Source organism: Podarcis melisellensis (assembly GCF_964234715.1).
Source record: "Podarcis melisellensis genome assembly, chromosome: 3".
NCBI classification, from domain to species: domain Eukaryota; kingdom Metazoa; phylum Chordata; class Lepidosauria; order Squamata; family Lacertidae; genus Podarcis; species Podarcis melisellensis.
Genome location: NC_138530.1, coordinates 108,287,466 through 108,310,662, shown reverse-complemented (window position 1 = coordinate 108,310,662; position 23,197 = coordinate 108,287,466). Strand labels below are relative to the sequence as shown.

At 42.5% G+C, this 23,197-nt stretch overlaps 1 protein-coding gene across 11 annotated transcripts in view; it reads left to right on the top strand.

Moving 5' to 3' along the window:
- PLCB4 (phospholipase C beta 4) overlaps nt 1–23,197 on the top strand; it is a 246,337-nt gene that overhangs the window by 124,721 nt on the left and 98,419 nt on the right. For 9 of the 11 annotated variants that reach the window (XM_081905997.1, XM_081905994.1, XM_081905995.1 and 6 more), the window contains one exon: nt 2,953–3,005. The exons of the other annotated variants lie outside the window; for them this stretch is intronic. Coding sequence is in view for 4 of the 9 variants with exons in the window: in XM_081905993.1 (XP_081762119.1) it covers nt 2,953–3,005 (53 nt within the window). In the remaining 5 variants the exon portion in view is untranslated. The remainder of the gene's footprint in view (nt 1–2,952; nt 3,006–23,197) is intronic. 11 annotated transcript variants of the gene reach the window in all.

The window sequence follows — 23,197 nt, the reverse complement described above, 5'->3', positions numbered from 1 at the left end:
ATTATTATTATTATTATTATTATTATTATTATTATTATTATTTATTACAGTGGTACGTCGGGTTAAGTACTTAATTTGTTCCGGAGGTCCGTACTTAACCTGAAACTGTTCTTAACCTGAAGCACCACTTTAGCTAATGGGGCCTCCTGCTGCCGCCGCGCTGCCGCTGCACGATTTCTGTTCTCATCCTGAAGCAAAGTTCTTAACCCGAGGTACTATTTTTGGGTTAGCAGAGTCTGTAATCTGAAGTGTATATAAACCTGAAGTGTATGTAACCCGAGGTACCACTGTATTATTATTATTATGATGCCACATCCTCAGGCTGGAGGGTCACTGTCCCCCCAGGCTGATCAGGTGAAGTGCTCTTGGAGTTGACCCCTCTAGAACCCTTCCCCTTTTGGCTTGGAGTCCTCTTCCCTCATCCCCTGAGAGAGGGCATCCATCTGTGGGTCTCTGACAAATGCGTTCCTCAACACACCTAAGAACTCTGGTTGCACTTTCCTGATGCTTTCTTGCCCTTCCATGGAACAGGTGCATGGACCTCTAGACTTGGCTATACAGTCAAACTCAGCCCTCCAGATGTTTTTGGCCTAAAACTCCCATGATCCCTAGCTAGCTGGACCAGTGGGCAGGGATGCTGGGAATTGTAGTCTCAAAAGATCTGGAGGGCCGAGGTTGAGGAAGCCTGGTCTACAAAGTAGTAGAAGTCAAAGGGTGGACTCAGGTCACCCCACCTCAATGTCTAAGACCCAGAGTACTACCTTGGGAGTACTCTTAGGCTTGAGGAAGCACATGGCCATGCCACAACTTAGTTTTGAAACGCCTTATTTGTTTCAGAAAGGGTTTACATGTGGCATGAACGGCTAGTGTCTGAGAAACACAAGCCTTATGCTTCCATAGTTGTATGTTGCTAGTTGCAAGGTCCTTCGGATCCTGACCGGTGCTTCTTGCACTCCCAGTTGTGTGCAGGAAGCACAGTAGAATCAAAGGCTTGTGCAGCATCACACTAGATGCCATTAAGTGAAATCCAAGTGTCTCAAATGCATTTCTGAACTGGAGATGAGACTGATTATAACTGTGGTTTCTATCTATCTATCATCTATCTATCTATCTATCTATCTATCTATCTATCTATCTATCTATCTATCTCTATCTATCTATCTATCTATCTATCATCATTATTATCTATCTATCTATCTATCTATCTATCTATCTATCTATCTATCATCTATCTATCTATCATCTATCTATATCTATCTATCTTTCTTATCTATCTATCTATCTATCTATCTATCTATCTATCTATCTATCTATCATCTATCATCATCATCTATCTATCATCTATATCTATCTATCTATCTATCTATCTATCTATCTATCTATCTATCTATATCTATCTATCTATCATCTATCTATCTATCATCTATCTATCTATCATCTATCTATCTATCATCTATCTATCTATCTATCTATCTATCTATCTATCTATCTATCAATCATCTATCTATCTATCTATCTATCTATCATCTATCTATCATCTATCTATCTATCATCTATCTATCTATCTATCATCTATCTATATCTATCTATCTATCTATCTATCTATCTATCTATCTATCTATCTATCTATCATCATTATTATCTATCTATCTATCTATCTATCTATCTATCTATCATCTATCTATCTATCATCTATCTATATCTATCTATCTTTCTTATCTATCTATCTATCTATCTATCTATCTATCTATCTATCTATCTATCATCTATCATCATCATCTATCTATCATCTATATCTATCTATCTATCTATCTATCTATCTATCTATCTATCTATATCTATCTATCTATCTATCATCTATCTATCTATCATCTATCTATCTATCATCTATCTATCTATCATCTATCTATCTATCTATCTATCTATCTATCTATCTATCTATCTATCTATCATCTATCTATCTATCTATCTATCTATCTATCTATCATCTATCTATCATCTATCTATCTATCATCTATCTATCTATCTATCTATCTATCTATCTATCTATCTATCTATCTATCATCTTTCTTTCTTTCTTTCTTTCTTTCTTTCTTTCTTTCTTTCTTTCTTTCTTTCTTTCATCTATCTATATCATCATCATCTATTGTTATCTATCCTGAAAAGAGCTCCCTTCTATGTTTTTTTTTAAAAAGGTGCATATATAACTAACTTATTGAAACAGACCTTTTAAAAATCCTAAATTATTTAGTCTAAAAAGAATATGAATATTAGTGGGATTTTTGCTTTTGGCTATAGGTAGAATGTGACTGACAAAAAACCACTTTCTCTTTCCCTGGGACGTTCCTGAATCCATACAGAGAATGTTCCATATATAGGTACATATTATATGCGAAGGGTGTTAACAGGTGTTGTTTTCTGTATAATGGCACGCGTGTGCGTATATCTGTAACTCTTTCCCTGTTCTCTGGGTTTGGCAAGAAATGTTTGAGCAGATGTGGATGTGAAGTGTGCTATGCCCTACCACCGTAGGCTTGACTAGTCTGTCTTTAATTGAAACACATGTCTAGCATTTTCCCACTTGTGGTTTAAGGGGAAATGTAACAAATCTTTTTTCTTTCTTTCTTTCTTTCTTTCTTTCTTTCTTTCTTTCTTTCTTTCTTTCTTTCTTTCTTTTTTTGAAGTGATTGCATAGTGCCATATATATAATGCGAAAGTAATGGCCTGTTTTCACTGATCATTAGTTTTATTTCTTAAAAAAGAAATTGTTGTGCATTCTGTTCTTCATTTTGTGTCTGTGTGTGTCTGTAAACTGTCTTGGGTCGTTTTGAGAAAACTGACCAAGAAATGCTAGAAGAAATTAATAACGGTGATAATGTTTTGATTTATAAAGATGGCTTTGCACAATGGGGCTTCTGTAAAAAACACTTTTCACTATTTTGCTTCTTGCAGAAAGAAAAGTATCCCTGGCCACTCAAGCATAACAGTTGGATACGTGCTACTTGGTAAGTGTCCTGTTTATACACAATGGTGCAAACTTGCCACCAATGTATGAATCATAAACCATGCTTTGGGAGATTTGGGAAGTATGTGGAGATGCTAAACAAGAGCTCATGTTTGATTTTATTGGTGTCAGTGTTGTAAACAAAAATTGCCCTTTTCCAAGAGCCCTTATAGAGTCCTTACATAGGTTTCCTATTGGTATGAGAGAATAACAGAGGCCAGCCAGAGAATATTGAGAAGCAAAGCAGCTAGTAAGCTTGATCTTTATTGATCTGCTGCAACAGGGTGCTCCCCTCACCCACAGGAGAGAGGAGGGACCCAGAAAAATGGCATGCAAGGCCTTATAAAGACTTTTGAAATTCCCATCCTGTAGATCAAGACCACCCCCAGAAACATCATACATACATACATACATCACAGAAGGGGTGTAACCTAAGACCACCCTCAGATACATCACACCGACATCACAGAAAAGGCGGTCTAAAACAGAACTTTGAATATTGTTTTCTCCTGTTGTTTATCTCCTGTCTGGCAGGTTACTTGATTGGATTGCCTGGGGAGCCTGGCCATTCTTTTGTAGTGATAAATACTTAGTTCCTGGGCCAGGTCACAGGCTCACACCCTATTCAAACACAGACATACCCTTAAGACAGGATTTGTGAAGGAAAAGACAATGGGGAGGTTTCCCACTTTGACCTTGCAGAGAAAACATTTGCTCAGTTTAGGAATCAAAATGGCTTCAGGTCGGTCTTCCTGTGCTGATCTATGTATGTGCGGTTATGAGCATTACCATATATCTAAGACCTCAAAATTCCTATCACATCAGGAAACTTTAGCATAGATGGTATGCATTGCCCTCCTGGCTCTTGAGCTGAAACTGGCAAAAGCTCCTTTAATCTTTAGCTTGCTCCTTCCAGCTAATTACCCGGTTACAAAGGCATCAGATTCATCATAGCTCCTTATACACAGCAAGCGAACAGGCCATGAGCAACAGAAGGTGTCAAGGGTTATAGCAAGTGAATCTGGCAGCATCTGAAGGAAACCTCAGGAGGCAATTTCTTTTTGCAGCTCTAATCTAATATATCACATTGCTACTTTGGGCTGGGGAAACTTGTACTCCCTTGGTGCTGATTGGAGAAACTAGACTTGCACATCTCAAAATATGTATATATCTTTGGAGAACGATCTCTCTGCTACCAGCTATCAAGGGAAATATATGTTGCTGTCATCTAAAAGGTAGTATCAGGTCTGATTCCTGAGTGTTTTTTAATCTGTTTATTTATTGTGAACCTCAGATCTCTTGGCTGGGTCAAAATTTAAGATGATGCCAAAATGACAAAAAATGATGGGAAGAATCAGAAATCAAGAAGACCAAAATTTTAATAAGGAATGGGGGAAATTTATAATTTAACTAATAACTACTGTAAACAGTTAAGATCGTTAATAGGATTGGAATAACATTTGTAGTTTAATGGTGAATTTTGGATATAATAGAGATGTAAGCAATTTGGATTATTATAAAAGATGCAGGAGGAAATTACTAACAATAGGATCCATAATGGGGAGGAAGGAAAAAGAAGTCCGGGAGATTCTTTGCAGTCTTGTTTTGTAAGAATCTAAAGCTGCACTCCCAGCCTTGCTTACCTGAAAGTAGGCCCCATTGAAATCAACAGGACTTACTTCCTGAGTAGACATAGTTAGCATTGTTGTGTAAAATTACATCAGTAGTAGTTTTAGAAGCCTGCAAACAAAGGTTTGGCTGTTGGGGGGGCATAACGTTTCCCAGAAAAGGTGTGGGGGGTGTTGTATGAAAGAAAACATGGACGCTACTGGTTTGCACAGTCAACTCTGCCCAACGTTTCTGTTTACCAACAAGTTAAAGCCCCATTCAATGGTCTTGTTCTGACTTGGCTTCATATGTCCCCATGTAGCCAAATCTCAACGTAGTACAGTGGTACCTCGGGTTATATATGCTTCAGGTTACATACGCTACAGGCTACAGACTCCTCTAACTCAGAAATAGTACCTCGGGTTAAGAGCTTTGCTTCAGGATGAAAACAGAACTCATGCTCTGGCGGTGCAGCAGCAGCAGGAGGCCCCATTAGCTAAGGTGGTACCTCAGGTTGAGAACAATTTCAGAATGAATTAAGTTCTTAACCCGAGGTACTACTGTATTAAGAAGCTAAATCCTAGGAACATGCCTTGTACCTGCCTTAGACCATTGATTCTTTGACCATTGACCCACTAAGCTTGGTTTCAGCCAGGAATTCCTCCTCGTCCTACCTGGACTTGCTGGGAATAGAAGTTGGGGCCTTCAGAGGAAGTGGTGGCCTCACATTGGCACCCTGTTGTTCAATAAAAAGGAGTAGCAATGGCACCCAGTTGGCCACTGCTGGTAGGTGGGGCAAACCCTTTGCACATGTTCACAGGCTGCCCCAGAGACCACCAAAATGCTCCCCATCTCTACTGCCTGCCAAGTTGGGGTGAGAACTTATCTCAGCTGTCGAATTTCCCTTGCCTGGTCCTCCTGTTACCGTCACTACAAGTTCTCTGCCTCCTTTCCCCATCTCTAGAAGTTGCGGGTGAGATGGCTTTGACACAGCATCACCTGTGAAGAAACGCAGGAGGGCTGATTCCTCTTCTAAAATAAAATAAAAGCCAGCAGTTCTCTAGAGCAGTGTTTCCCAAACGTTTTTGGGCAACGGCACACCTGTTTACTGAAAAAAAATCTCGCGGCACACCACCATTAAAGCCCCGCCCCGTGACGTCAGCGCGCAGCGTCACGCCGGGAGGGACGCACAAAAGTGAAAGTTTTTTCCCTCCCCCTTGCTGGGGAACCTCCAAGCTTTGGGGGTGGGAGGAGGCAGCAGAGCGAGGGACTGAGGGACGGCGGCAACTGAGGCGGCGGCGGCTGAGGCAGAGCTGGGAAGGGGGTTTCCAGGGGACACGGCAGCTCCTCAAAAGGCTTCTCTCAGCTGCGCTCAATCCGCCTCGGAGAGGATTTCCCCTCCGGTCCCATGCGTTCGTTTGGGGCATCGCTCCGGCTGCTCCCTCTCCCGCCGCGCAGGAGCGATGCCTCTCTCTGGCTCTCCCTCCGCGCAGGCTGAGGGAGGGAGGGAGGGGCGCGTGTGACCCGTCTCTGCTGGGAGACCAAACCCAGCGAGGCAGAGTCGCGCGGAGGCGCCCAGGCAGCGCTGCCGGCTGCGAGGAGGAGCGCCAGGCAGCAGCAGGAGGCGCGGCCTCTCCTCGCCGCCGCCGCCCCGCCTCTCGCCGCCCGACTCGCCCGCCTCCCTCCAGGCATCTCGCGGCACACGAGGCAACGTCTCACGGCACACTCGTGTGCCGCGGAACACCGGTTGGGAAACACTGCTCTAGAGCTGTGCCTTCATTCGTCATCAGTAGACCTCGCCTCTTTGAATTTGTCCGGAATGCTTTCTTGCTCCATGCCTTTTGTACTGTGGGAACTTGCAGGTTAATAAAAATAAGGGGGTTGCAAATGGCCGATGTTGTTTTCACCCCTTGGTGCAAAGGCTGCAAGTAGCATTTAAGGTAAATAAAGCACTTAGAGATCAGCACAGATAACATCCTTAGTTAAACTAACATCTGTAGCTCAGTAACACTGTCTGTTTGATTCTGGATTGTGTTTGATTCTGGAAGCTATGTGGAATGTGAGATCACTTGCTCCTTTGATAATTGGTCACTGTAACTATTATGTTTTCAGATAGTTAACACTACCTGTTCTTTTTTGCATTTCATTTCCCTCTGTACACACTCTAAATTTTTGTTGCAAGACTATTATATATGTTCATTAAAATAAAGGGGGATTTCCTGTAATGAATCTCAGAAGTGCATTAAGAAAAGCGGCATGCTTAGTGGAGAGGTCATTTTAAATTCCACACAGTGATACATTTGCACAAGCAGTTGTGTTTTATACTCTACATGCTTCATGTCTCTAATATACTTTTGCTGATTCCATCTCCTGGATATAATCTGGGCTTTTGTGAAACCAATTAGCAGCCACATTTCAGTTCTTCCAGGATTTAGGAGTGAAGCGTAACGCTTATAGATGAAATCTTCCCTGTTTTTCAACGTTAACTCTTTTGATTCACAATACACAATGATATTTTCCTCAGCTTATTCCATTACTAGTGGGTTAATTGGGATAATGCCCCAACAATTGACGGTATTTCCTTCGAACCATTGTTTTCGGATGATGGAATGGAGCATTAAATTGTGCAATGCTCCTTTCCTGAACGACCAACCAGGAGGCACAAAGTTTGATTTAGAAAATAAGTTGTTAGTTTTGGATAACAGCCCCCACTCGAAACTGGCAAAATTGCCTAGATGCAATATGCATTGACTTTAATGTCTTATTGACCCTGAGAACAAAGTCCGCCTTATCTGATATCAAGATAATCTTGCTAAGAGTGGGAGGTTCCCTTCTTATCTTTGGAAAAACCTTCCTGATGTTGTCTGCTTGCATATAAACTGTGCCAAGGGAGGTGTAGCCTCAGATGAATGCTGGCAACTTTGCTGCTAAGCAAACTGCTGGCCTCAATGTTTTGCCTTCAAAGAATTCACTGCAAACTTTTGCGAAGATTTCCACACTGTATGAATGTTTACATGTCAGCTGAGTGAACTTTTAAATTATTGTTTTAAGGTATCTCCTCCTTAACCGTGGTCTGTAATGTTAGGGAAAACTTACCATGATGCGCGAACCAAGCCATTATGTCTAAATACCTAAACCTCATAGTTTGGAGTTGGCTCGAAGAGTGATCCAAACCATGGTTTGCATTAATCACAAGAGTTGTGCTTCCTCGCATTTTCAGCCTTTGTGTTTACAAGCAAGACTCCTTGCTTGGTGCCCTTGTTCTTCTGGGGGCAAGGCTTGACAAGGGAAATCACTTTTTCAATGTACAGTTGGATTCTTAACCATTGTTTAGGAAACAAAAGAACAGCTAAACATTAACTGTATGGCCCAGTTAATGTTAATAGAGTGAAGCGCTCACATCCGTAGAATTCCACCAAATGCATTTGCAAGTTGTAATGTTGCTCTTGGAGAAGATACTTTGAGTCTGTAGTGATCAGGCAGCTTAGCTGTGGTGACTGGCTGTTCTAGGATGGCAAAAGCCGTATGTGTCGTTGAACAACAAGATCCATCTGGTTGCTCTCCATTTAGGACGGGTGCTTTTGGAGAGGAAAGATTAATGAGCATTTTATTAGAAAGGCCTTTTTGTTTTTCCCAGCTGGCCTTTATGTAATCTGATAATGCCACGAAAATTGATAGTAAGACCATATCTAATAAAACCTTGCTCTCCTCCCCATTTGTGTGGTACTAATCACTAATGCATCAACATATGCCGTGCTTTGTTTTGTTAGAACTGATTTTGAGTCTGAGATAATTAAAATATCTGTGTGTGCTTTAAGTTGGAAGGTTTACCTTAGGTTTTTAGTGTCCGAGAGGAAGCCCAGTTTAACTGCAGCAGTTTATTTCTCTCTCCCCCTCCCCTTTATGTTTCTTGGCCTCAGTTGGCAGCTGCAGAATCTTTATTCTGGGTTACCCGCCAATTTGTATGGATTGACAGTATTTATTTCAGGCTTGAGGTTGGTCTGAAGAGGTTTCTGTGGCGATTAATGATGTCAGAGAAGAGTGACATCAGAGTGTTGTTTGCTAAAAAACAAGCTTAGGTAATGTTACCCTGGAGATGCAATTCCTCTGCTTTTCAGAGCAGAGAAAAACAGCTTCCCTCTAGTAGTAAACACTAAGTGCTGTGAAAAGTGTTCTCCAGAAGTATTGATCTGTGAGGCTGGAATGATAAAGGTGCTAAAGGTTTGTGTGTGGCAGGGCTGGCCCAAGACATTTTGCAGAGCAGAACATGGAGGGTCCCACCCAGGGCCGGATTTAGGTTTGATGAGGCCCTAAGCTACTGAAGGTAATGGGGCCCTTTGTAAGTCCAGCTGTCCTTTGTCAACAACAAATTGTTGCTGTTTTTGTGTTGAATATATGCTATATGGTAATTTATGGACCTAATAGGGATCTAACCAGTGATATTTTAGGGGGCAGGCTAGCAGGTGGGGCCTATTACTTACATCATAGGAGCCTACACAACACAAAACACTGTTGCTGTATATAGATTTTATTTTATTTGTTTTTTATCTTATATTTTGGAAATGTACATCCAGTTTCCCCCCTTTATTTTGGGGCCCCCCAAGAAAGTGGGGCCCTGAACTATAGCGTGTTTAACTTATACATAAATCTGGCACTTGTCCCACCACTCCAGGCAAGGTTTGTAGTACCCATGGCTCTTGAGGCAGAAAATCCCACTCCCTGACAGTAAGACTACTATAATAATAAATTACTCAGATAAAAAAATTCTGCCTCTTTCATAACAACCCAAATCAGCTTCCAGATGCAGTCATCTCACTCTGCCTAATGTTAGGATCAGCCCTCCTTTTTGAATGTAAACTCTTAAAAAAAGAGAGAGAGCTTACAAAATGGAGGTGTTCCAACCAACCTTAAGTAATGCAAATGACTGCTGAAGACTGATAGGGACAGTGCTATTTTGCTATTATTATTTTTTAGTCGGAGCTAATGAATTGCCATGCCTGTGGGATGCAGGTGGCACTGTGGTCTAAAACACTGAGGCACTTGGGCTTGCCGATCAGAAGGCTGGAGGTTCAAACAGTGGCGGAACTTCATGCTCTGGCACCGGGGGGCGGAGAGCAGGTGTGGACGTGGCATAGTGCACGTCCTGGGGGCGTGGCATGCTGCCTGCGGGGCATGGCACCCAGCGCAGGGGGGGCAGCCGCAATGGCACCACACTGGGATCATGCTGCCGGGGGCTGTACGCTCCCCCCGCACTCCTCTTCCTCTGCCAGTGGGTTCAAATCCCCGCAACGTGGTGAGCTCCTGTTGCTCTGTCCCAGCTCCTGCCAACCTAGCAGTTTGAAAGCACTCCAGAAAGTGCAAATAGATAAATAGGTACGACATTGGTGGGAAGGTAAATGGAGTTTCTGTGCGCTCTGGCTTCCGGTGTTCCGTTGTGCCAGAAGCAGTTGAGTCCTGCTGGCCATGTGACCCGGAAAGTTGTCTGTGGACAAACGCCGGCTCTCTCGGCCTGAAAGCGAGATGAGTCCCACAACCCCATAGTCGCCTTTGACTGGCCTTAACAGTCCAGGGGTCCTTTATCTTTTGCCTTTACCTGCCTTTTTTGTACAAATAAATGTGGTTGATTCGTTACCTTGTTATTATAGACCTCTGGTAAGGGAACCTAATATGCAGGAACAGGAGAGTAAATCAAGTTAAGAAACCCCAGCCTGGTCCAAGGAGCAAAGGACATAATACTCATGAACATGGTGAGCAATGTGTTGGCATGCCGGGCAGTATGTCCTTGTTATTCAGGTGAACAGCAGTTGTGGGCTGGTACATTGGCCAGTTTCTCTCTCCTTCAGCATCGACATGACATCACAATGGCCTGTGTCTGTGTCTCTCCTTCTGGTGGGACACATCCGTGTGAGAACACAGTGGCCAGTCTGTGAAATAGGCAGCATCAGCATGAGATCACAGTGGCCAGTTTTTCTTCCTCATCTGGCTAGCATGGGCCACAGTGGGCAGCCCCTGTCCTTCAGGCAAGAAGCATCATCTTGTGGGGAGAGGCATTCATTCCTCTTTGTTCCTCTTCCACTCAGGCAGGCAGTAGCATGTGGGCAGAGTATTTATTTCTCTTGCGGAAGCTGCCAAAAGCAGGTACATGTCAGCACAATCTCTTTCTCAGTGAGGTGGGCTTAGTTGGGAGCAGATGGTGGACCCTCTATGTTCTTCTCTTAGTGAGGTGGTCAGCAGAAGTATGACTGTAGTGGTCATCTCACTGAAATGGGCAGTAGCATGAGGACAGAGAAGCAGCAGGCAAGGCAAAGAGCTGGCAAGTAGGCAATCCATCTATTACAGGCCCTCTCTACTTACGGGAAGTGGATGTGGGTGGCGCTGTGGTCTAAACCCCTGAGCCTCTCGTGTTTGCTGATCGTGAGGTTGGCAGTTCAAGTCTGTGTGAAGGGGTGAGCTCCCATTGCTCTGTCCTTGCTCCTGCCAACCTAGCGGTTCGAAAGCACACCAGGTCAAGTAGATAAACAGGTACCGTAAATGGCGTTTCCATGCACTCTGGTTTCCCTCATGGTGTCCCGTTGTGCCAGAAGCGGTTTAGTCATGCTGGCCACATGACCTAGAAAGTTGTCTGTGGACAAATGCTGGCTCCCTTAGCCTAAAAGCGAGATGAGCGCCACAATCCCATAGTCGCCTTTGACTGGACTTAACCATCCAGGGGTCCTTTACCTACATTTCTGTGTGCAAATTAAGTCATCTACATCTATGCAGAGTTCTTGCTCCTCCCAGAGGATGAGTTAAGTTGAAAATCCTATCAGGTGAGGTAGCTAGCATAAGCTGTGATGGTCTTCCTCTGTTGCGCTTGCAAAAGCCCTCTGCTTTGCACAGTCTTCTGTAAAGTGAATCTGGAGTTAAGGGGCATGCTTCAGATGGCAGTGTTGCTGAGCCGTACATGGGAGAGGCTGTGTTCTCCAGTAGCAGAGACTGAACACATGTTGTTTCAGTGGGAGAGAGGAGTATTGCGAAGAGGATGCCAGGCAACAGTGAAGGAGGCTGATACTGCGACAACACAAACTGTGGTTAGATGTCAATGTGATTATATAGTTGTGTATACAGTTGTTATATAATTGATTGTAAGCTGCTATAATAATGGTTGTGAAATGATTTAGAATCATTCCCTTGATTGTCAGAATAAATAAACCTGCGGCACTCCGAGAGGGAAAGGCCTTCTGAAAGGAAACTGGGATTGTCAGTTTGAAAGTGCCGGTTAATATTGGTAATAATAATAATAATAATAATAATAATAATAATAATAATAATAATAATAATATTTTATTTATACCCTGCCCTCCCCAGCCGAGACCGGGCTCAGAGCGGCTAACACTGAATATAAATACAGTAAAAACATTTTTTTTCTAAAAAAAAAAAAGTTGATTAAAATATGTTAGAATACAGTTTAAAATGCAGCTTAAAATGCAGCCTTGTTTTAGTGGTAGCCTATAGATCAAAGCCATAAGGGGAGAAAACGTCAAATATTCACCAGGACCAACTATCCATGCTGGTAGTCCTACATGGGTCAGCAAAAAGAGCCGAGGGAAAATTTATATACAAATCCCATAATAGGGGTTCCATCCAAAAAATTAAAAAAAAAATGAGAGGGGGGGTTAGACTGAGTCCAGCCCAAAGGCCAGATGGAACACTTCTGTCTTGCAGACCTTGTGGAAAGATGTCAAATGTCGCAGGGCCCTGATCTCCTGTGGTAGGGCGTTCCACAAGGCTGGGGCTAGAGCTCAAAAGGCCCTGGCCCTGGTTGATGTCAATTGTAACCTCTCTTTACCTTTACCTCTTATGGTTTTAGCCCCTAAAGTTTGCCTGTACTTTTGGAACCTCAAGGATTCTCCCTAGTGTGTGATTTGTGCCATTTGGCTCCATAAGGATCCACACTTGGTGAATTCCATTTGCTTTACATATATATTATGGCTATAGTAAAGGTTAGAAAATCAATTAGCATAACTAGACCCGATATATTTCAAATGGATGTTTCATAAGCAGATGCTTTAATCCCAAAGCTCACGTTGCTGAGACAGATATTTAAAATGGCTCGTGCTTTTGTTGTTAATTAGCTGTTTTGCTTTAAAGCAGGGTGGGTTTGATTTAAATCAAATCAATTTAAATCATGATTTAAATCACTAGTCAGTAAGACTTGATTTAAATCATTTTTTTTAAACAGAAAGACTCATTCTTGCTGATATAATCTTAATATTTACAACCAGAGGAAGGTTAAAAATCTGATTTAAATAAAAAAAAATCCGATTTAAATAAAACAATCTGAGTTTTAATTATTTTTTAAATTACAAAAATAGATTTTTATCCACCTGGCTTTAAAGATACCCTTGCAGAGCATCATGCTAGGTTTTCATGCCGAATAAATACCTTCCAAAGAAATGACAAGGTGTGTTGGTGACTTTATGTCTGTTTTTGAACTAAGGCTTGTTAAGGGGTTTGGTTAAACGGTGTACTATACTCTACGAAGTAGTTGGCAGGGTGCGAGCCGTTGAAGTGCCCCATCTGTAACTTCTACAACCAGGGCAAAATAGGCAATGGTTGAGTGGAGGTTTGCTGCCCATTTCGTACAGCCAATGAGTTTCTTCTGAAGATCCTATCCTTTGTCCCACCAAGTTGCCTAAGCAACCGCTTGAGTCTCTCTATAGTAAGCAGTCACCTTGACTGGACAGTGAAAAAGAGAAGCCTCACAATTCATCAGAGAAAGTAGAAGGGGGAGTTTCAGATTCCCAAGCCCAGAGGAAGCCTGTGTGGCAGATGTTTTGATGGAGAGACGGCTATTTATCTACATCTCAGAGGACTGAAAAATACTCACAACCCAGGAGCATCTGCTGAGGGGCATTTTACTGCCTAATCCAGGAGCTCCTGGGGGATGGAACAGCTCTCCAGATTTCTGCCGTATATTGGGGTCCAGGGAGGTGTCAATATAAAGTTGGCATTCTTCTTGCGGCATTAGAAAGTTCTCCTGTTTTCCCTTTTTGTTTAAGGGATAGATGATGATAATAATAATAATAATAATAATAATAATAATAATAATAATAATAATAATTTATTATTTATACCCCGCCCATCTGGCTGGGTTTCCCCAGCCACTCTGGGCGGCTTCCAAAAGAATATTAAAATACTGTGATACATTAAACATTAAAAGCTTCCCTAAACAGGGCTGCCTTCAGATGTCTTCTAAAGGTCTGGTAGTTGTTGTTCTCTTTGACATCTGGTGGGAGGGCGTTCCACAGGAAGGGCGCCACTACTGAGAAGGCCCTCTGCCTGGTTCCCTGTAACTTGGCTTCTCGCAGTGAGGGAACCGCCAGAAGGCCCTCGGTGCTGGACCTCAGTGTCTGGGCAGAACGATGGGGGTGGAGGCGCTCCTTCAGGTATACTGGACCGAGGCCGTTTAGGGCTTTAAAGGTCAGCACCAACACTTTGAATTGTAAGAAACATAGTGCTTCCTCTGTGACAGGAGATACAGTCCCCAAGGATTCAGCTGAAAAGAAAATTCCTTTAATCTGTGAGTATAACGCTGCTGGCTTGCTTAGTTGTCGTGTACTTTGCAAGGGCTACACCATCCTTGATTTTTGAGCACAGGGAAGGGCAGTGCAGAAATGTGCTGGAAAGGAAGCCACAACAGATGAGAACAACAGAAAGGTAAAGGACCCCTGGACGGATAAGTCCAGGCAAAGGCGACTATGGGGTTGCGGTGCTCATCTCGCTTTCAGGCCGAGGGAGCTGAAGTTTGTCCACAGACAGTTTTTCCGAGTCATGTGGCCAGCATGACTAAACCGCTTCTGGCACAAAGAGACACCATGACGTAAGCCAGAGCACACGGAAACGCGGGTGGCGCTGTGGTGTAAACCACTGAGCCTCTTGGGCTTGCCGATCGGAAGGTCGGCAGTTCGAATCCCCGCGATGGGCTGAGCTCCCATTGCTCGGTCCTGTTGGGAAAGAAACATTCTGCACAGAAACAGTAAAGATGTTTGTACCTTTAAGAACAGTTTATGTGAGCTCTTATGTGGGCTGATTGGGTGCACCTGGCCATGGCTACAAAAGGAGAAAAGCTGCAGTTTGAACCTGCCTACAGGAAAAACACCCACAAGCTTTGCTATTTGTTGTTTTGAAATAAAGTCCTTATTTAATTTGGTTTTTTCACCGGTCTCATGGTGTCACAGTCTTCTGTCATCTGCCACCAGTGGAAAATCCCCCTCTAACAGGTCCCAGCTCCCGCCAACCTAGCAGTTCGAAAGCACACCAGTGCGAGTAGATAAATAGGTACCGCTGTGGCAGAAAGATAAAAGTATTTCAAGGGTGCAACAAACACAAGAATACTTCTTGTTCAAAAACTGAGCGTTTACAGTGGTACCTTGGGTTAAGTACTTAATTTGTTCTGGAGGTCCGTTCTTAACCTGAAACTGTTCTTAACCTGAAGCACCACTTAAGCTAATGGGGCCTCCTGCTGCTGCTGTTGCCGCTGCACTGTCGGAGCATGATTTCTGTTCTCATCCTGAAGCAAAGTTCTTAACCCGAAGCACTATTTCTGGGTTAGCGGAGTCTGTAACCTGAAGCGTATGTAACCTGAAGCGTATGTAACCTGAAGCGTATGTAACCTGAGGTACCACTGTATTTCAAAGCACCTTTACCCTGCTCTTCAGCTGAGGAAAGGCTCCCAGAGTAGTTTACCAATAATGCGCTGTAATTGAGTGCAGAGGTCCTGGTGCCAGTTAATCATGAATCGTGCCAGGAAGGGTGGTGTTCATTTCCCCCCATTTATTGAGCTCAGTGGGGAGGGCCAGTTTTATTGTCAGCATAAAGTTCCATTGCTGTGGGGTGCATGATTGGGGGCTGAAGGGCTGGGATGTGGCGACAGCTGCTTTGTAGCTTCCATGGCTCTGCCTCAATTTGGGTGCTGGCTTGTAGAATGATTACAATTCTTTGCTTCGATGATGGCACCAGCGTGGCATTCTTTCAAGGTTTCTGAACCATTGTGCTGGCGTGCCTCATATTCCCCCACCGTTGTGCGATTTCTACTGTACAGTGGTACCTTGGTTTAATTACTTAATTCGTTCTGGAGGTCTGTTCTTAACCTGAAACTGTTCTTAACCTGAGGCACCACTTTAGCTAATGGGGCCTCCCGCTGCCGCCGTGCCGCTGGAGCATGATTTCTGTTCTCACCCTGAAGCAAAGTTCTTAACCCGAGGTACTATTTCTGGGTTAGCAGAGTCTGTAACCTGAAGCATCTGTAGCCTGAAGCGTCTGTAACCCGAGGTACCACTGGATTCCATAGCTCTTCAGCATACATCAAGTGTTAGGTTTGTGGCCTTGATTTCGTTGCTGTATTCTCATGGTGTTTACACCTTGGGAATCTGTTGCTCTGAAGTTCCCCCTTGACGGTTTGCTCCTTGGCAAGGTTCCAAAAGGAGCTGAACTGAGTCCATCTAGTTTACAGTAGCATCAGTAATCCTGTGTTTTGCTTTCTCTTGGCATCATTTAATTTTGCTGTCCTCTTAAGCTGCACTTCCTCTTAGTCAGAAGGAAATTAGTTTCCCAGTTTAAACATAACTCAGAATTGTGAATTGGACTGTAGCCCACTTTAGATAATGATCTATTCAGAGGTTCTCCATGATTAAAGCTGAACCAATGTTTGTTTTGTTCATTGGTTTATTTGAAATATTCATATCTTGCCTTTCAGCCTGACAATGGGCACTGAAAGTCACCAGAAGGTCAAGCTCAATTTACTCCCCTAAAGTGGGATCCCTACATGGTTATGAGGGACACAGATGGCGCTGTGGTCTAAACCACTGAGCCTCTTGGGCTTGCCAATTGGAAGGTCAGCAGTTCGAATCCCTGCAACAGAATGAGCTCCTGTTGCTCTGTCCCAGCTCCTGCCAACATAGTAGTTCGAAATCACACCGGTGCAAGTAGATAAATAGGTACCACTGTGGCAGGAAGGTAAACAGTGTTTCTGTGCACTCTGGCTTCCATCACAGTGTCCCGTTGCACCAGAAGCAGTTTAGTCATGCTGGCCACATGACCTGGAAAGCTGTCTGTGGACAAAGGCCAGCTCCCTTGGCCTGAAAGCGAGACGAGTGCTGCAACCTCAGTCACCTTTGACTGGATTTAACCATCCAGGCGCCCTTAACCTTTTACCTTTTTAGTTTTCTGAGACTGGTGGTCAAGCCTCTAGGAGGAATTCATTGTAGCACTAAGTTGGTTGTTTTACCAATGCAAGTATTTCTGCTTCCATGATGGAACCATTTCCCCTCTCTGCCCCCATGCATGTTATTCTGGAGCTTCTCCTGACATCCCACCCTGAATCAGTGTGGAGTCTCACAGGAGGGGAAGAGCAGGAAAAGGCCTGTTTTGCTAATAGAAGTCCTTGTGTGGTCTTTAGCTAGTGGGACTCATTAGTTGAATCCAGCCATATAAGTTCAAGAGCGGCACTTGTGGAATGACGTGTGGCACATGGCAGCACTTTGTGTGTGTTTGGAGGGTGGGGGAGTTGTTGTTGTTGTTTGTTTGTTGTTGTTGTTATTTATTGAATTTATGTATTGCCCTATACCTAGGAGTCTCACAGAATAAAATCAAGATATAAAATCACATAATAAAATACATAATAAAAAACCCCAATAGCACCCCCCACAAAAAACACATTTTAAAAGGCCGTAGGACACAGCAAAAAACATATAAAATATAAACAGTTAAAAAGTAATTAAATTGTAACAGAATTTTAGAAAAAGAATATAAAAACAAATCTGTTAAAACACAGAGAGTAAAAATAGCACAGGACTATTAGAAGTTTGTACTTGATTTTTTTTATTTAAAAAACACTTAATATGAAAATAAATAACAGGCGTAAATAATAGAGGAAAGGTTTTTGTAACCATGTAGGCAGTAACTGGGTAATATTCTTTAGACTTTCTGCATTGAAAAAAATAAACAAACTGGAGAGCACTGGTGCAGGACTGGAAAAACAACATCCAGCAAAGGGAGGAATAATGGAAAAACCTACAATGAGCATTTGGCCATTTTGAAGAAAGATTGTATACACAACTGACAGACAGATCACTGGAGGTCCCTTTATCTATTTCTGTCTCTTTCGTCTCCCCTTACTTTTATCTTCCTTGGTAGTTTTGTTATTATTATTCTTATATTATTATTCTCTCTCATTAAGTAAGAGCTATATACAGTGGTACCTTAGTTCTCAGGCTTAATTTGTTCTGGGAGTCGGTTCGACTCCCGAAACCTTTCAAAAACCAAGGCACAGCTTCCGATTGGCTGCAGAAGCTTCCTGCACTCAAATGGAAGCCGCATCAGATGTTCAGCTTCCAAAAAACATTTGCAAACCAGAACACTTACTTCCGGGTTTGCGGCATTCGGGAGCCGATTTGTTCGACAACTAAGCTGTTTGAGAATCAAGGTACCACTGTACAGATAAAAGTGAAGGGCAATGTGGACTAGGGCTGCCATATGTCTGTAATCTCCTGGACATAGCTGGGATTCATCTACTGAAAATGGCTCCCGTGTGAAATTATTGAAAAGTGGCAAAAATGTCCAAGACAACACTTGTGTGTATGGCAGCCCATATTTGAAGTGTTGGGATTGTTGTTGATTTTTTGGGCAATTTTTCTTAAAAAATAAGTTAGAAACAACTTCTTCTTCTTCTTCTTCTTCTTCTTCTTCTTCTTCTTCTTCTTCTTCTTCTTCTTCTTCTTCTTCTTCTTCTTTCCGCTCAACAACTTTGCCTTCCCTCCCCTTTGTGTCCAGTCTTCACTTTTTGAAAAAAGACAACCATAGTTTGGACCCTGTGTGAGAGGCCAGTAAGGGGAGATCATGAGCCCAGGTGAGAGGTGGAAAGGCACATTTTCCTCTATAGGGGATGAAAGTTAAGATACAGCGACGAGGGAGGATCTTGTAGATTCTTTTTCCATTTCGTCTTCCTTTAGTTTCTTTCTTTCCTGTAGATTAGCTTGCTCCTTTTATTGTATTCTGAAAACTTCAATAAACATCCCCCCCCCGAAAATAAGTTACAGACACCTAAACTATCCCTGTGCACTCTCACTCAATCTATAATAGTGTCTTCTTCTTAAAGCATCATTTAACAGTATACTTGTCTGTAGCTGGTCCTCAGCATATGGGTTGTCTATTGTGATGTAAGCCAATGTTGTTTAGAACTGTCACCATAGCTTATGTAGAAAAGTTTCTTGATAGTGAAACATTAAGCTCATTATTTTGTAACTGACTCTTCAGGATTTTAGGCAGGGGCCTTTCCCAACCAGACCAGGAACTGAACAGGAGAATTCTGCATGCAAAGCATGCACTCTGCTACTGAGTTTGGAATAAACCAGCATTTATTGGTTCACTGTGGTTGTCTGAGGTTTCTTTGAGTGTCGGGTCATCATGTACTTAGTTTGCAGCTAATGACAAACTAACAAAAGTGGGCTATCTATTGATCATTTAACAAGTGGTGTCAAACCTTCCCTTCTAATTTATCTCCAGTGAAAGATAATTTCACTTTTCTCTCCTACATTTTCAACCTCTGTTTATTACTACTCTGTTGGTGCGCAACACTCAGGGCTGAAACAGTCAGGTTGACGGCCATGTGCAAAGCCCATGAAAATGTCCCACCTGTGACCTGTCAGATATGAACACACTTGCTATAGAAGCTGACTCACTTGCATGCCAGCTTTAGGTTGCTCTGAACGGATGTACCACTGCTAAGTTAGAACTCTGCATGAAAATGGGCTGACTTGCATACCAAGTGGTAATTCTTAATGTGTGTGTTGCTTACTTGCATTTAGCCATAGCCATCATCATGTCTGCTGTCTTTCTGTCACTCTCTTGCATGGAGAAATATACTGAAGAAGAGGAAAAGGGGGGAAGGGTTGTGTTGGTTTAAACTTTAAGTCTGAGAAAATAGCTTACTCCTTTGCTTCTAGCTCCTCATCCTGAAATTCAACTCTTTCCTTAGAAACCCTGAAGGGACTCAGTTCTTGAAACTTTGAGTAAGACCTGAAATGCAGCAGTACTATCTCCTGATAAATAAAGTGTCCAACATTAGGTTTTCTGATAAAGCATTCAGTGTGTGTTGTTGACTAACTGCGTTCTAGTCTTTTGATCCAATTAATCCTAAACAAAATCAGACTTCTACGTTTGTGCTTTCATTTGTGTTGGATTTCCCCCCAAGATAGTTAATGTTTATGGGTAGAGGGATGGGTGTGCTCTGTTGTTTCACTTACAATAACACACTATTGGGTGGCGATCGTGTCAGAGGTTAGACCTCTCCTGAATGAATGAAAAACCTTTATGCTGGGACATGAGAGGATCCCCCAATAAATCAAGGATCTCAGATTTCCCCAATACCCATAAAAGGTACAATAATGCAAGAATGGCTCTTTACAAAGCTTAACTGGTCTAAACAAGGTTTGCAGTTCTTCAAGTTTTGCTCTTTTATTATTGCCACATAAGTATTGTTGTTGTTTAGTCATTTAGTCATGTCCGACTCTTCGTGACCCCATGGACCAGAGCACACCAGGCACTCCTGTCTTCCACTGCCTCCCAGTTTGGTCAAACTCATGTTGGTAGCTTCGAGAACACTGTCCAACCATCTCGTCCTCTGTTGTCCCCTTCTCCTTGTGCCCTCAATCTTTCCCAACATCAGGGTCTTTTCCAGGGAGTCTTCTCTTCCCATGAGGTGGCCAAAGTATTGGAGCCTCAGCTTCAGGATCTGTCCTTCCAGTGAGCACTCATGGCTGATTTCCTTAAGAATGGATCGGTTTAATCTTCTTGCAGTCCATGGGACTCTCAAGAGTCTCCTCCAGCACCATAATTCAAATAAGTATGTTAACACAAATTCTAAGTAGTAGTAGGAATAATGACAAAAAAATCAAGAGAAATCCACCTCACCAAAGTCAGTTATTATAAAAAGTTCGTTCCTCCTTTTCTTCAAATATTCCCCGGTCTGTCACTTCTGTCTCTACATGACAGGACAAACTCCTACTTCAAAACCTGAACCTGCTTAGCTCCAACCTCCTGCCTTCTCTCCTCTTCATCCTCTCTTGTTCTTCTCTCAAGACTACATTAGGGCCTCTGTAAAGAGGGAGTCAAAACATCATCCAGTTTCTATGGCTTGCAACTGGCCCATTGCTATACAGATTTCATAAAATATTGATCCCGGCCAACAAGGCTGTCCTCCTGTTTGCTTCTGGATTTTATGGCAGAATATAAGGTGAACAAATTGGCCACTACTTGCTCTACTGACTGAGCTATCAACCATCTCAGGCCTCTGATAATCATAAAATAAATATTTTGAACCTACAAAAGTAATTGCATCGAATTAAGGTAAACACTTTGGTAAAGTAATATTGAGTAACTGGACCTTTTCTTATAAGAGGGGTGGGAAACCTGTTCTGGCTGGTGGATGAGATTGTTATCTCCTCACCTGGCCAAATTTGACATTTGTCTGTCAATCACAAGACATCAGGGGGTGCTGCTTATTGAAGTCCCATTTGTCAGAGGCTCAAATATGAACACCAGGCTCCTAATAGGGAGCAAATTCAAGGGAGAAGGCATTTATTGAAGGAATGAAAAAAATGTTTTGTTTATAGGGTTAATTTAAAACTTTTTGCATGGTCTCATCGCACATGAACCTGTGCAATTTCTGCCTTTCCAAAGTGTTAGTAGAAATAGTAATTGTAGCATCATATGCAGCAGGACAATGAACTCAAATCTAAAGGATCAGTTTTCACTTTGCTTAATAGCTACATATGGCCTTGTGTTCCTGGCTCTATGCAGTGTTCACTTCCAGATACAATAAGTACTATTCACTTGGAAAGCATTCCTAGATAATTATTTCAACAAGTTCAATTGTACGGCATCAAGAAAAAACACACATCCTCTATGGTTTTTCAAGTGGCTGCCCTATAATTTGGGGTTAACATCCTTCATCATGTCACGTGCTAGGAGCAAGCTGCACCTTGACAAATGCTGTACGTACGTTGAAAGCAAGGTATTTTGTGCCTTTTATTTTGAAGTAGGTGTGAGGGAGATTGCCGAATTGGAATACAGAAAACTGATGTACGCTGGGGCAAGCTATTTGATCATTCCGCCCAGGTATTGCCAGTCTGACTGATGGCTGACAGGCCAATTAACTGAAGCCCTCTGCTTTGCATTAATTCAGTAGCCTATGCAAAAGGGACTAAAGCAGTTTTGAATTGAGCTTAAATGGGATGAGAATTGGTTTATGGATCACAGGCTTTTACCTTGGGGTCTATAGCTGGTCTTCCAGTCAGTGAATATACAGCAATGTAAATATGTCATGCAGTGGTAATTCTGTTGACTGTTTAATTCTCCCTCCCTGGCTGGGATTTAGGTCTGCTTTGTCTTCTCCAATGCTACATAGAATTTACTTCCAAACATTACAAATAGTAGGGGCAGAGTCTGCTGTTTTCTTCACGACTGTCTCCTTGCTTCCGTGTGCATCATCTTCTTGAACGTAATAATAGTAGGTTCTTTTCTTTTTGCAGTCCTACAGTTGTACAAACACTAAAATGACTATTCTGTAATTCTGCTGGTAAAATCCCTTTGAATACTTGGTATGAATCAGGGATGCCGAAACGCCATAGGATTTGTGTGTATGAATCAGTTCTTACTGAGGTGTGAGCAAGAATAACAATTTGTTTATTTATAAACTTATTTATTTGATTTTTCAGATTTAAAATTTTACAGCCACCTATCGAACATACAACATAAAAACAAGATTCCAAGGAATCTCCTGGACTCCCCTCCTCCCCTTTGTGGATCCTATTGTTAATCATTTCCTCCTGCATCTTTTATGAGAATCCAAATCTTTTACATCTCCATTGTGTCCAAAATTCACCACTAAGCTGCAAGTGATATTCCAATCCAACTAACGATTTTAACTGTTTACAGTGGTTTTTAAGATAGGTTATAAATTTCCCCCATTCCTTATTAAAATTTTGGTCTTCCTGATTTCTGATTCTTCCGATCATTTTAGCCATTTCAGCATTATCCATCAATTTGATCTGCCATTCTACTCTGGTAGGGACTTTATCTTCTTTCCATCTCTGGGCCAATAACATCTGTGCAGTTGTGGTCACATACATGAATAGTCTTTTCTGCTCCATTGGATTTCGGCAGCAATTTGTTTGCTAGGTTGTAGGAGCAACAACCTCCCTCTAACAATTATCGAATGTATGCACAGTAGAATAACTCATCAGATCACAGCTGGGGAACCCTTTTCAGCTCAAAGTCCGCATTCCCTTCTGTAATTTTTACCTTTCTACAGTAGGCTGTTTATGCCTCTCTTGTTTTCCAACCAGACAAGCAAGATGTAGTATTGGAGGTCAAGAACACATTGCAGCCTGCCGCAAATATCCAAGGAGGGTGTGAATGAAGGCCCCAGAGGGGTACGGCCTGAGGAGACAGGGGTTTGGGTGGGGTAGGCAGAAGAGTCCAAGGGCAATAATGAGAGGCATGGATTAGACCCATAATCCTGAGGTTCCCCACCCTTGATTCAGA